Genomic DNA, 14,072 nt, shown 5'->3' with positions numbered 1-14,072 from the left:
TTTATTTTTATATTCAACAGGTATATAAAGATATTTGACCGCCAAAAATATCAAAGGTGGCAGATCACAATTTGCTGAACGTCTTTAAGGATGTTTTGTTGTTGGGTTGCTGTCTCATTGATATATACTATAAATATCAGAGTAAAGGGAGATAAACACAGCACATCTCCCTTTACTTTACATCCGAAGGGTTGGGGGACAGAAATATGGTCATTGGTAAACAAAATATTAAGATTTTTTAATCCAAAGGCTGAAAACAGGTGTATGGCCAGTAGAAACAAAGAGATAAATGTTAACATTTTTATTCTATCAGTTTTGTTTATAAAATGTACCCTCAACACTCACATACACTCGTACAGACATACAATAAACAAGCATTTGTGATGAAAAAATAAACATATTTACATAATAATCACAGTAAGTTACGAGTTGTTTCCTCAGCTCTTACAGTCCTGGTCCTCAAAGGACTGTTAAATAGTATAATCTTATATAATTGATTATATCATTTTTATTACATATATTTTGTCTTGAAACCTTTCCAACAAAACTATTTATCAATGTTTCGCAAAGTTTCAAGTCAGATTGAGAAAATACCCCTGTATCTCATGAATCATCAATACTACAACTTAAGTGGATCATTTCAAACTGACCACAGTGGACAGTACACTTAAAAATGTTAAAACGCAAAATCTTGACCCTTTTTCCCCCCCCCAAGATATATTATGTTCAATACGAGTCCTTTGCCACTATGGACCGGTGACAAAATTCAAAGTTAAATCACAGACAGCCACTAGTAATTTGATTCAGGAATTTAGGTTTTTTATTTAGGAAATGAAATGATTACTGTAAATTCAGAAATTATTGCGATGTTTTTATTATACCTAAAAATGCGACAGGGTTATAATCGCAATAATTTAAACTCGCATTTTGAAATCTTTTATATGAATTAAACAGGATTTTTCTCAATATCGCAAAAATTAAAATCGCATTTAAGTCAAAAATGACAAAATCGCAATAATAAAGGCACGCAATAATTTCTGAATTTACAGTATTTAAAAACGTACTGTAGATTCATTTATTTCCGTGGGTACCAGTTTTTCATGGATTGTGGAAAATTTGGCTTTTCGTGGATATGTGATTTCATGGTTTTTCCAAAGTCTGCATACAACCTGATAGAAAATTTGTAATTCGTTGAACATTTAAATTTGTGGTTCACCTGTACCCACGAAAACCATGAAAATTTGTATCCAACGAATAATAATGAATCCACAGTAATCTAAACAAACTATTCCCGGTAAAGGTCACACTGATCCCATTAATTTTTTTTGTATCTCATATATGATTTTACAAGAGATTCCTCATCAAATATGAACAAGTATACACAGTTATAATATTGTGTTAATTAAGCAGTAACAAAAGTATACCAACATGCTAGCAATAAAGGTACATTTTAAAATGTTAGGGTAGAAATAGAGGGTGCAGTCACTTATTCAAAACATTTAATCATTGGATCAAGCTATTTAAATGTTAAAAATAAGATTTATCTTGTAATTGAACTTTATAAACTAGATAAAAGTTGAAAATAATTGGACCCATTGTGTTTATAGAAACATTTGAAATTTTAATTGGATAAAAAAACTTTCTTGATAGATATTTCAAGTGAAGTTTTGATCATTGTAATCATATTTTAGTGATTTTCTTTCCTATGGTTACTCAATTTTATAGCAGTCTTCACTAGCCATCATTTAACATATATTACCTAGTCAAAATACATCACAGCCACATTATTAATGCTAATATACACTTCAAACACTGGTTCATGATTGATATTTCTTTCTACATATTCATATCAGTGGCAATAGCTTAAAATATCTAGCAACCAAAAAATTTGATCTTTTGTTGTACAGAATTTTCATGACTTAAAAAAAGATTTTCTTGTGTATACAGTCACAGTAGACTGAAACACATTGCAAAACAATTTGGGGTAAATTTTGCTTATAATAATGGTTTATTACAATAAACATGCTTGAATTTCACTCTGAAATAAAAAGAAATAGAAGTTTTAAAATAACAAGTACTCTATTGAAACATTTTTTTAACAGTTGAACAGACGGTTTTGAACTTGGGAAAACTTTGAATAGAAATTATGTTGAATGCCTTTTCATGTGTAATGAAAGCTGTATTAAGACGTCAAATGGTATACTGATATCCTTCCTTAATGGAACTAATCTAAACTTAAGAATATCAATCTGATACAAAGACATTCATTACTGGTACTTTTATTAAGTACAGACATTATCTCAAATAAGTGGAAATTTGAGAACAACATCAACAAAAAGCAAAACTATCATAAGTTTAAGTCTCACAATAATAATTACACAATCACACCCAAACATTCGCACTCTTCATTTAAATAAAATACACTCGCACAAATTGTACAGATTTTTTAAAAATATGTGATATAGATATATAATAGATTAACAGGTTTCTACATGTGACTTCATTCTACATTATCTAACAATATCAGTCATTCACAATCAAATAAATAAGGCCTGTCCTGGAGTGCTTCTACATAAATTGTACCCAGGACTGATTACAGACTTGTATGTTGTTCAAACTCATGAAGAACATTCTCTCAGTTTCGAGCATGACTTGGTATAATTCTTCATTTTTCACATTTAGTATCAATTCATTTTTTCTGATATAAGTCATAGCTATACCGAACGGTTCATTCTAGGTTTTTAAATACACTTTCTAACTGACACACAGTAGCAAAAATATAAAAACCACCACCCTTTTTCAGATTTTAAAAATAAGAAATTTGTTACATGTTCTTTGTCAGTCTGCACTAAGATCTTTTCCAACTACTAGCCTGATGTTATATTTTTTTTTTAGGTGTCTAAACAAAGTTTTGCAAATACTTACTAGTCCAAATAAAATTTTTCTAGTTTAGCGGCATCTTACTAGTGGCTAATGGTACAGACTGCTTTATAAGGGCTATTCCATTAAAATGTATGAGGGAGGGTAAGAAGGGACTTTCAAAATATCCCTACAACCAAGAACCATTTTTTAGATAATTTTGAATAATGGTAATAGATGCATACTGGAAAAAAGACCCATGACCCACATTCAATAATTAAACTTCCATTCCTACCCTCCCCCTACATTTTAATGGAATAGCCCTAATCAAGAACATTAACATTTTACTTGCAGACTTTCAGTGTAAAATAAGCTTTAAAGTTGATAACAAATACTACAATACTATCCAATTGCATCAAACAAACATTCACATAGGAACAACATGGGAATTCAAGTTTTACATTCAAAACCATTTCTGGAATGTCATACATGATATTTGAGCTGATGATTCTTTCAAACAAAATGAAAACTATAGAAATTAGAATCATGAAAATTTATGGACTTATGAAATTGTTATGTTGAAAAGGAAAGTTAAATTGAGGGGTACAGGGACACATTAGTTTCTATAAGAACAACAATTATTAAGGATTGTAACATATCACTGTATGTAAGGAATACAACAAGCAAATCAGAAATTAAGCTCAATAACAATGTATAAAAAAACAAACCTCGATCACTCATGTAGTCTCACACATTCTAGCAAAAGGAAGATTAATGGACTTGGGATTTATTTCTTTGCAACGAAGAAAATAAAAGTAGACATGAATAAAAATAGAAGGTCGTAAATCAGATATTGTGAAAGAACATCTCTCAAAATCTGTCATATAAAAAAAAAGAACAGCGTTTGTTCTATGAATATTTATAAGTATTGAGTTGAACTTTAAATTTCAAGGAATCAAGAGCATGAAGCAGAGCTCCAGTTTTGCTTATTAACCTTCTTTCAATTAGAAAATCAAAATATTTTAAACAAGTCTAAACACAATGTTACAAATGCACCATGAGAAGATTATCATTTATACACAAATGTTGATACTACAGAACAAGCCCCTTGTACAATAATGCAGAATGTTGTCAGATGAGAAAACTGTGGAGTTCTTCATCTTTCTTTAGTAACGTATCTTCATTAGGATGTCAGACAGACATATTGTTGGTCTTATTAATAGTTCTTTAACTGCTAAACAACAACTCTCATACATTACAGCAGGATTTTGACTTTGGCGTCGAGCTGTCAGTCGGTCCAACTATGATATTTTGTACATTGTTGCTAGGTGTGTTGTCGTCATCCGGACTGTCCCGGATTTGTTTCTGTGATACTATTTTATAAATTTCTGAAATAAGAAAAATAATTTGAAGGAAATGGATTTACATAATAACAAGCATTCTGAGAGTAGTGCATGGCAATACATAGTCCCCTATTGGTTAAAAATTCATTGCACTGGAACAAAATGCCAACTTGATCTATAACTTGTCATGGTGTAAACTATATAACAAATATCATGTCAATATCTTCAAGCATGATGGAAAAAAGGGTGGAAAACTGATTATTTAAGTGAATTTTCTAAGTCCAAGGACCATAACTCTGCACAAAATCATCAGACTGGAACAAAATTCAAACTTGATCTGTAACTTGTCATGATAAAACTATATACCAATTATCAAATCAATATCTTCAAGCATGATGAAAAAAAGTGTGGAAAACTGATTATTTGAGTGAATTTTCTAAGTGCAAGGACCATAACCCTGCACAAAATCATCAGACCGGAACAAAATTCAAACTTGATCTGTAAATTGTCATGATAAAACAATACACCAAGTATCAAATCAAAATCTTCAAGCACGCAGAAAAAAAGTGTGGAAAACTGATTTGCCGGACTGAGGGATGGATAAACAGACGGACGGAGTGCAAACCTAAATTCCCCTTCGACTTCGTCGGTAGAGGACTAATAAACAGTATAATCATAATTTCCAAAGCTGTTCTATCATCACCAAGGAAACCCAAGCATCAGGTAGCATAACAGAAGTTGCTCATAACATTATCTTTATTGGAGGGATTTGTTTTAAGCCATATAAACACATGCAGTGTAAATTTATCACATTTAATCAAAAATCTTTTCGCTTTTAACTGATTCAGATTAAACCTGTTAAATTTTAATTCACATTTTTCATTGGAATAATTTCTAATTAGCTTACAGTCTAAAGGATTATATTTTATAAGGTGATTGTCAAATGAGTCTTTATCTTCCTACTAAATGCAATGTGCCTAACAAAAATTTGCAAATAAACAAGAATGTGTCCATAGTACACAGATGCCCCACTCGCACTATCATTTTCTATGTTCAGTGGACCGTGAAATTGGGGTCAAAACTCTAATTTGGAATTAAAATTAGAAAGATCATATCATAGGGAACATGTGTACTAAGTTTCAAGTTGATTGGACTTCAACTTCATCAAAAACTACCTTAACCAAAAACGTTAACCTGAAGTAAGACAGGCGCACAGACTGAAAAACATAATGCCCTTTTTAACCAACACTGCTGAAGACCGAGCCTACAGGTAGACAACACATGTTTAATGTTGTTAGTTTTCCATTCTTGTAATTGATAAAAGAATTCATTAAAATGTTTATAATAAAGTTACCAAAAGCTTCAGTTCTTTACACTTAGATGAGCCTGCAGGCTTAGCTGTACAGTTTGTCTGGTTGAATTGGTGAATCTTTTACTTGAAAATGACTCTTCTTTTAAATAAGTTTTCTGAGCTTTTGAGTTTCTAAATGTTTAACAAATGGTACAAACCTGTTAATATATTCTGAAATGCTGATTCCACATTAGTTGAATCCAATGCTGAAGTTTCAATGAAAGACAGTGAGTTCTTTTCTGAAATAAAAAGAAAAGTCATCAAATATGAAATATGGACTTTGTCATTTGTTGCTATGTTACATATTTGTTTTTTGTTCATTATTTTGTACATAAATTTGGCTGTTAGTTTTCTCATTTGAATTGTTTTACATTGTCATTTCAGGCTTTTTATAGCCGACAATGCAGTATGTGCTTTGCTCATTGTTGAAGGCCATACGGTGACCTATAGTTGTAACTTTCTGTGTCATATGCTTTCTTGTGGAGAAGTTGTCTCTTTGGCAATCATTCCACATCTTTTTTATATTTGAGTCACCATAAAATTTGATGTTTGTATAAAACTTACTAAAGTTTGTTCTAAAAAAACTGACACAACGGAACTTCTTTAAAAGTATTTATCATGTACATAAAAATGCTGCGATGTAGTATACACATTTTGTACACCGTCAGAAGTCAGCATCATTTCTGTCAGTAATTTTGGTGGAAAGTTGTCTAATTGGCAATCGTTGGATTGCACTGAGCTTTGCCAATGTTCCAATAAAATGCTCCGCAGGGCGCAGCTTGATACGACCGCAGAGGTCGAACCCTGAACAGTTGGGGCAAGTATGGACACAACATTCAAGCTTGATACAGATTTGCATTTGGATTGTGATTAAATATTTGACACAGCATAGGTTTCTGACACAGAATGAATGTGGTCTAAGAACTTAAAAATTTTAAATTGGACATTCACCTATTATGGTCCAATATCCAAAATCTAAATACATGGTTAGATTCAGCATATCAAAGAACCCCAAGAATTAAATTTTTGATGAAATCAAACAAAGTTTAATTTTGGACCCTTTTGACCTCAATGTGGACAAAGTTGATAACGGGGCCCAAAAATCAAAAATCTAAATACATGGTAAGATTCAGCATATCAAAGGACCCCATATATTCATTTTTTGTTGAAATCAAACAAAGTTTAATTTTGGACCCCGATTTGGACCAACTTGAAAACTGGGCCCATAATCAAAAATCTAAATACATGTTTAGATTCAGCATATCAAAGAACCCTAAGAATTCAATTTCTGTTAAAATCAAACTAAGTTTAATTTTGGACCCTTTGGACCTTAATGTAGACCAATTTGAAAACGGAACCAAAAATTAAGAATCTAAATACACGGTTAGATTCGGCATATCAAAGAACCCCAATAATTCAATTTTTGATGAAATCAAACAAAGTTTAATTTTGGACCCTTTGGACCTCAATGTGGAACAATTTAAAAACGGGGCCCAAAATCCAAAAACTAAATACACGGTTAGATTCAGCATATTAAAGAACCCCAAGAATTCAAGAATAAAACCCCATTGAAATTGGTCAAGAAATAAGCAATTTATACGAAGTATCTTCTTTTGCACAATACTGTGTAATTAAATATTCCTTGCTATTGCGCAATACTGTACAATTGACAATTTCTTGCTATTGCGCAATATTGTGCTATTGGATATTTCTTGCTATTGCGCAATACTGTGCAATTGAAGATTTCATGCTATTGCGCAATACTGTGCAATTGAAGATTTCTTGCTATTGTGCAATACTGTGCAATTGAAAATTTCTTGCTATTGCACAATACTTATTATATAATAATTTACACATCCTGTTTGGTGTGTATCTCCTACCATATCATTATTATTTGCTTTTAAATATAAATCAGAAATAACCAACTTAAAATGGAAAATTTTAAAAGAAAAAAAAAAGGAAAAAAAGAAAAAAAAGGAAAAAAAAAAAACCCCCCCCCCAAATTTTTTGAACCCCCTTATGATTCATCACCCCCAAACTCAATCCCAGCCTTCCCTTTGTGGTATGGTACCTTGCAGTACAATTTCAGAGAGATCCATACACTTGAACACAAGTTATTGTCTGGAAACTAGAAAAATGTGTTTTTTGGCCCCTTTTTGGCCCCAAATTCCTAAACAATTAGGGCAATTACCCCCAAACTCAAACCCAGCTTTCCCTTTGTGATATGGAACCTTGTAGTACAATATCAGAAAGATCCATACACTTTCACACAAGTTATTGTCCTGAAACTAGAAAAATGCTTGTTTTTTGCCCCCTAATTCCTAAAATATTGAGGCAATTACCCCCATCATCAATCCCAGCCTTCCCTTTGTGGTATGGTACCTTGCAGTACAATTTCAGAGAGATCCATACACTTGAACACAAGTTATTGTCTGGAAACTAGAAAAATGCTTATTTTTGGCCCCCAATTCCTAAACGTTTCAGCAATTACCCCCAAACTCAATTCCAGCTTTTCCTTTGTGATATGGAACCTTGTAGTACAATTTCAGAAAGATCCATGCACTTACACACAAGTTATTGTCATGAAACTAGAAAAATGCTTGTTTTTTTGCCCCTTTTTGGGCCCCTAATTCCTAATATTTTGAGGCAATTACCCCCAAAATCAATCCCAGCCTTCCCTTTGTGATATGGAACCTTGTGGTACAATGTCAGAGAGATCCATACACTAACACACAAGTTATGTCTGGAAGTTACAAAAATGCTTATTTTTGGCCCCTTTTTGGCCCCTAATTCCTTTACTGTTGGTACCATAACCCCCAAAATCTATCCACACCTTCCTTTTGTGGTATTGAACCTTGTGGTAAAATTTCATAGAGATCCATTCACTTAAACTAAAGTTAGAGTGCGAAAACCAATGTGTCTTCGGACGACGCCAATGTCATACCAATATACGACCACAAAAATTTTTTTGCGGTCGTATAAAAGTATGATTTTAATTTCATCTGGGAACAAAATATGACAACTTGTGATAATTCTGGTGCCACTATTATCCACAAATCAAAATTGTCATGCAAAACTTTAACTGTAATTAAATTGATTTCAGAGACATTGTTCTCAGGTAAAAAGTTATATGTTGCCTGCAAGCATGTGCCAATATTATCTTCAAAGGTTCACTTTATTTATGGCTTAGATTTTCTTTGGATTATTAAGTAACTGAAATGTCACCGACAAACACTAATTGTTGAAGGAAGTAATAGTTTAATATTCTGATCTTTAAAAATCAATTATAGCAGACATTCACAAATCTATCTGCAGAGTTTACTAATGTCAATGTTATTACATCTCTTACTTATTTTTTTCCAATTAACTTGTAAGTCATCATTTATTATTTTTCACTATTTTAAATTTTCCAGTGAATTCTACAATAAAATAATCTCTACTGACATTTTGGGTCTCTTTTGACAAACAAGCTTATTTATACATGTTCCATTTTAACAATGCTGAAGAATTAGTAATAATTTTTACCTGCAAAGGCCCGAGCTTCATCTGTAGGTACAGCTCGTAAATGCCGTAAATCACTCTTATTTCCTACTAACATAATGACTATGTTGCTGTCGGCATGGTCTCGTAACTCCTTCAGCCACCTTTCTACATTCTCATAAGTCAAATGTTTCGCTATATCATATACTAATAAAGCACCTACAGCGCCTCTGTAGTATCTGCAAGATAACAAATTATCTCAATACAAATCACATGGAGTGTTCATTCCACCTAATCTTATTTTTATTCTATCTTTTTGGAACAGAAATAAGGTTTAAAAAGAACAGAATAATCAGAAAAGGAATAGAACACATTTAATTTGAATTTCAGGGAAAAAAACAAATCGTATAGACTAATTGTCTCATTGTTGAAGGCCGAACGGTTGCCTATAATTGCTTACATTCACTTCATTTGAACTTGGGTGGATAGTTGTCTCATTGGCAATCAAACCACATCTACTTATTTTCAAGGGCAAACCAGATTTTATTACTATACATTGCTAACAATAACATATACTTACGCACTAGTGATAGCTCTGTATCGTTCTTGACCAGCTGTGTCCCAGATCTGGGCCTTTATCACTTTACCTTCAACCTGTATACTCCTTAATAATTATAAGATTTCATCATTAAAATTGTGTTTATTGTTATTTACTGTCACTGCAAATACATTTACAATTCATTTGTATATATTTGATTATACTTAAAAAACCTTGTCTCTGGTTGATAGCTTTCTCATCTTTAATCATACCAAATCTCCTTATTTTAACAGTGATGTTCATTGCTTTTGATTAATGGGAACTTCACATTGTCTTGGGTTCAACTTTAGTGTAGTGTTGTAATGGTAGCAGTCAATATCCTATTTCTTTTAATTCGGGATTTGTTATTTGGTTAGGAAAACTTGGAACTGAATTACTGGTGTACTAAAATTAGTGCACTTTTTCCTATTCTTTAAGGATGTTTGCTCCTCGTTTTAAAATTTTTGCCAGATTTTCGGAAGACTCTGGTTTTATCCATGTATTGCCATTAACAAATTTTGCCCGCTAACCCCTACTTTTCTTTTCATAATTTTATTACATATAATTTAAAAAGGCCATATTTGAAAATCTTATAAAATCCTTGTTATTTTTTCATTGTTTTTGAAACAAAAAAGCGGCCAATGTAAACAGTATGAAAAATCTAGAGAGAATCATTTCCCGCCAAATTTTCAATGACTTATATCACGAAAACAATCACGTGGACCCTTCATTTTTTTCTGCTTTTTTAGTACCTTTATTCATATACTATAATTTTAAAATAGTCTTTTTAAAAGCTTGTTATTCTGAAACAGAGTAGCAAACATCCTTAAATCAAACCTATTTATTACCTTGTGGCAAATTCCACACCAATAGTACTTTTACTTTCCAAGTTAAATTCATTTCTTGTGAATCTTGACAATAGATTACTCTTTCCTACACCAGAATCACCAATCAACACAACTGCAATAGAAAAATAACTAACTTATTTAGAATAATGCAAAAAAATAAAATTAGAAATTAGGCAACAATTTCATTTAATTATTCATACAGTAGACTTGGTCTAAAATTCATCAGGTTTAAATGAGGCTTATGTTATTGAAATCAACATTACTTTAAATATTTTACTGACCAGACGAAGCATACAGTTTTGATAATGACAATAGAACTGAATTTAATTCTGAAACTGTCAAAAAATAAGCTCATAACAAGTAGCTTCAAAAGATTTTAGGAAAAGTTAACAGCTGATGAACGTCAAGTGTTGATATAAGCTCATTTTGCACTATAGGCCAGGTGAGCTAAAAAAGCTATGCAGATCCTACCAGAACCACTTCTTGAGAATTAATTTTGTAAGTATTAGAATGTACCAAATCAGCTTTAAAGTAACAACAGGACTTGTTAAGTTAGTGAACTGTACTACATGTACATAATTCTTAATCCTAATATCCTGAAAACAATTCATCTTCTTACCTAATCTATATTTACAAAAAAGAAGTATATACGTCAAACATTTACATTTAGGAATCCATTGTTTCCATTTCATTTGGTCATGTACAGAACAAATGCCCTATAATATGTTTAATTATATCAACCTCACAGACTACTCAGTAGTCATACATATTTGTTCTGAATCAATATTTTCCATCAAACAAGATTGCGACTGGGAGAGCAAAATTCATTTCAGAGTCAGTTACAATGATTACAAATTCTGAAATTAAAGCATTCCATGAACAATATTTATTTAGGTCCCAATGATATGTGGCAGACTTTCCATTTTTATAATAAAAGTTATAGCATTATTTTCTATATTATCTTTTGATATGTTATGTATGTTCTATAATGTAAACAACACTTTACAAAAAAAATTCTCAAGACTTTTTTTCTTATTCAAGATAGGGCAGGGTTTTAAATTTACTTTAGGCAATGGAAGATCCAGGACCTTTGACCAAAAATACTTAAAGGTCCTCCTTTACTCTTAGGTTCAATTTTATTGAAAATTCAATTTATAAAAACATTTACCATTTCAAAACACTCATCATATCTTACTAAATTAACCTCATATTTTTTTTGAATTTCTTTAAAAAATTCAGTCAGAATATTTAAAGGCTTCCCCTTCCCCCAACACTATATGCTGTGTTAAATAACATTTTGTACCCTTTTAATTGGTTTGGTTTCAATTGCTGCTTAAAAACACACTGGCCTAAGTTTGTTTCTGAAAACAGCTCAACTTCGTTTTCAAACATGGGGTCAGTTTCTTTTAACCACTTTTTCGGCAAGATATATTTTGGTTGGGTGGTAATTTTTCATCATGATTTTTTATGCGGTCAAGTTTTAAGTCTTTTTGTCGCAACGAACAAGAGCACTTTCCCTTTGATTGTGTGTGGGAAAAAATTACTTTCTTGTTCCCCCCCCCCCCCCCCCCCCCCCCCAACACGTCATATTTTTGGTCAGATCCTATCTTTTGGGCTGCGTTAATCCATGATCATCAATCTTGATCACCCCTGCTGTATCCCGTTTATCAGATTTTCTTTTGGAAAGAGGTCACCCCAACACCAAACTGTCTCATACTGTTTACTAGTTATGTTTTAATATTATATTCTCAAGTTTCCTGTATCTTATACGCCGACCAGTCACGTGACTACATTCAAATCAATTGGAAAGAATTTAAGCAAACTCACGAGTTTCCTTTCAGTAAAATTGCATATTTCGAGATTATTTTTATACTAGTAGATTTTTATATTTTTTGTTCTTAATTCTTTTGGAACTTTTTAACCTGAAAAATATGAAAGTCTGTCAGGTGTCACCAACTACTGGTAGGAAGGTTCGACCTGAAAATGGAAGGTCATGGACCTCGAACCACTGATTATTTGAACCCCTGTAGGGTAACCCAGTATTCAATTTTGAACCCTGCTAAATAAATGTACAGCAAGCCTGGTCATTCTTTAGGTCGTTGAACTAAATAACTTACCTTTTGTTATATAATCAAATTCATCATCCAGATAATAAGTATATGCATTGCTTTTTATTTTGCTCTGGCAGTAACGACATTCTGCTTTCTTATCCTTATCTTTTTTGTGCAAAGCCATTTTGTCAAAAATGAATTGTTAGTGAGCAAACGTTTGCAAAGCTGACAAGACCACTAGCTCAATAAGTGACTATTATATACTGTTAAATTTATTTAAATACATATATATAAATATACTGCATTTATGATTCATTTTTTAATATTTAATTTTATTAATAGACCTGATCATTGGCCATGTCACTTTGTTTACAAACACAACATGACTCATCTTCTACAGGAAGTAAGTCAAAACTTAAGATAACCATTTATCAACCGCATTACACATTCTTGACATTGCTAAATATATCTTCTGTAAAATGTCTTTAAATTTTTTATATTGAACTTAATACATGTTTACATGTAAGATGTATGTAGTGTTAAACCACTCAAGGGTAACTGATCAGCTGATATTTAAATTAATTTAGTTGTTTTTCCTTTGAGATTTGTTTACAATGTTTTTTATTCAAACCAAAGAAATGTTGAAAAATAATAAAAGTGGTATAAAAAAGAAACAAGAAAACCTTGTTTCATTGCAGTTGAGCGTAAAGAATGGTTCTAATAATGGTACACCATTTTTAGCTTAGTCTGCCATTACCATGATTACCTAGGCATCATAGGCGTTCTTTTCCATTTGCAAGAGAAAAAGTATGACACAATAATGGAAATGTAATTATTGAATGTCACCACTAGTACTTTGAGTGTCGCAAACTCTTTACTAAAAAAGCTAGGGATACATGGGATAAGGACATTTAATGATTTATGAGATTGCATTTTTTTCAATCTTGCATTATCCTATGTCCTTCATTACGGACAAGTGTCTATCAATATAAAAAAATACAACTATAAAATCAATGAATGGTCAAAATGGACATGGAAACTCTTTGAATTAATAAGCGAATAAACCTCTAAAGACAAAATTTATATGCTGTCAAAAATAGTTTTTGACATTTCATTTCCTGTACTAATGACAACAAAACAAAACATCAACAACATCACATCGGGATGCGAACAAGCGCCAAGCTATAAATGGTTATGTTAACTGTAAATATCAGAATTATTGTACTACTTGAAAACACATATTGAAGTCCTGTACCTTTAAATAAGTAATCGTATTCGTCATCTTTACTACCCATTTCTTTCCGGAAGTTGGCGGAAGCAGGAATTCAGATGAAGATTCTTCCGACCCCTTCCTCAAATAAAGACAATAACTGCGATTTTTAAAGTCTTAGACCAATTGACTTTGTGATCTGTTGGCAACTTAATACTTTCAACTTATGATGTTTGTGATTCCAGCAGATTTGTCAGGTGACCCTATTTCTGTCAACAACTGTAGCAGCCAATATGGCGATTTTGACGCCCCTTGTTCTGCGCAACCAAATGACGTCACCCGCGCAGGAGGAA

The 14,072-nt window shown here is 32.0% G+C and overlaps 1 protein-coding gene across 1 annotated transcript; it reads right to left on the bottom strand.

Moving 5' to 3' along the window:
• Window positions 1–286: 286 nt before the first annotated feature.
• On the bottom strand, window positions 287–14,048 carry LOC127732584 (ras-related protein Rab-11A). The gene is made up of 6 exons (XM_052241657.1): window positions 13,765–14,048; window positions 10,459–10,570; window positions 9,614–9,697; window positions 9,079–9,272; window positions 5,712–5,792; window positions 287–4,247 (listed from the first exon to the last, which is right to left on the bottom strand). The coding sequence occupies exons 1-6, from the start codon at window positions 13,802–13,804 to the stop codon at window positions 4,108–4,110; spliced, it is 651 nt and encodes a 216-aa protein (XP_052097617.1). The 5' UTR covers window positions 13,805–14,048; the 3' UTR covers window positions 287–4,107.
• Between the last annotated feature and the right edge of the window lie 24 nt (window positions 14,049–14,072).

The sequence above is a fragment of the Mytilus californianus genome, unplaced genomic scaffold, assembly GCF_021869535.1.
Source record: "Mytilus californianus isolate M0D057914Y unplaced genomic scaffold, xbMytCali1.0.p SCAF_25, whole genome shotgun sequence".
NCBI classification, from domain to species: domain Eukaryota; kingdom Metazoa; phylum Mollusca; class Bivalvia; order Mytilida; family Mytilidae; genus Mytilus; species Mytilus californianus.
This window is presented reverse-complemented; position numbering and strand designations above follow the sequence as displayed.

Bases quoted from the DNA above. Each gene is read 5' to 3' on its own strand.
- LOC127732584 (XM_052241657.1), bottom strand. From the start codon at position 13,804: ATGGGTAGTAAAGATGACGAATACGATTACTTATTTAAAG. The intron at 10,571-13,764 runs GTACAGGACTTC...TTTCTATTGCAG, and splicing joins ATACGATTACTTATTTAAAG to TTGTGTTGATTGGTGATTCT. The intron at 4,248-5,711 runs GTTTGTACCATT...TTCTTATTTCAG, and splicing joins ATTTCAGAATATATTAACAG to AAATTTATAAAATAGTATCA.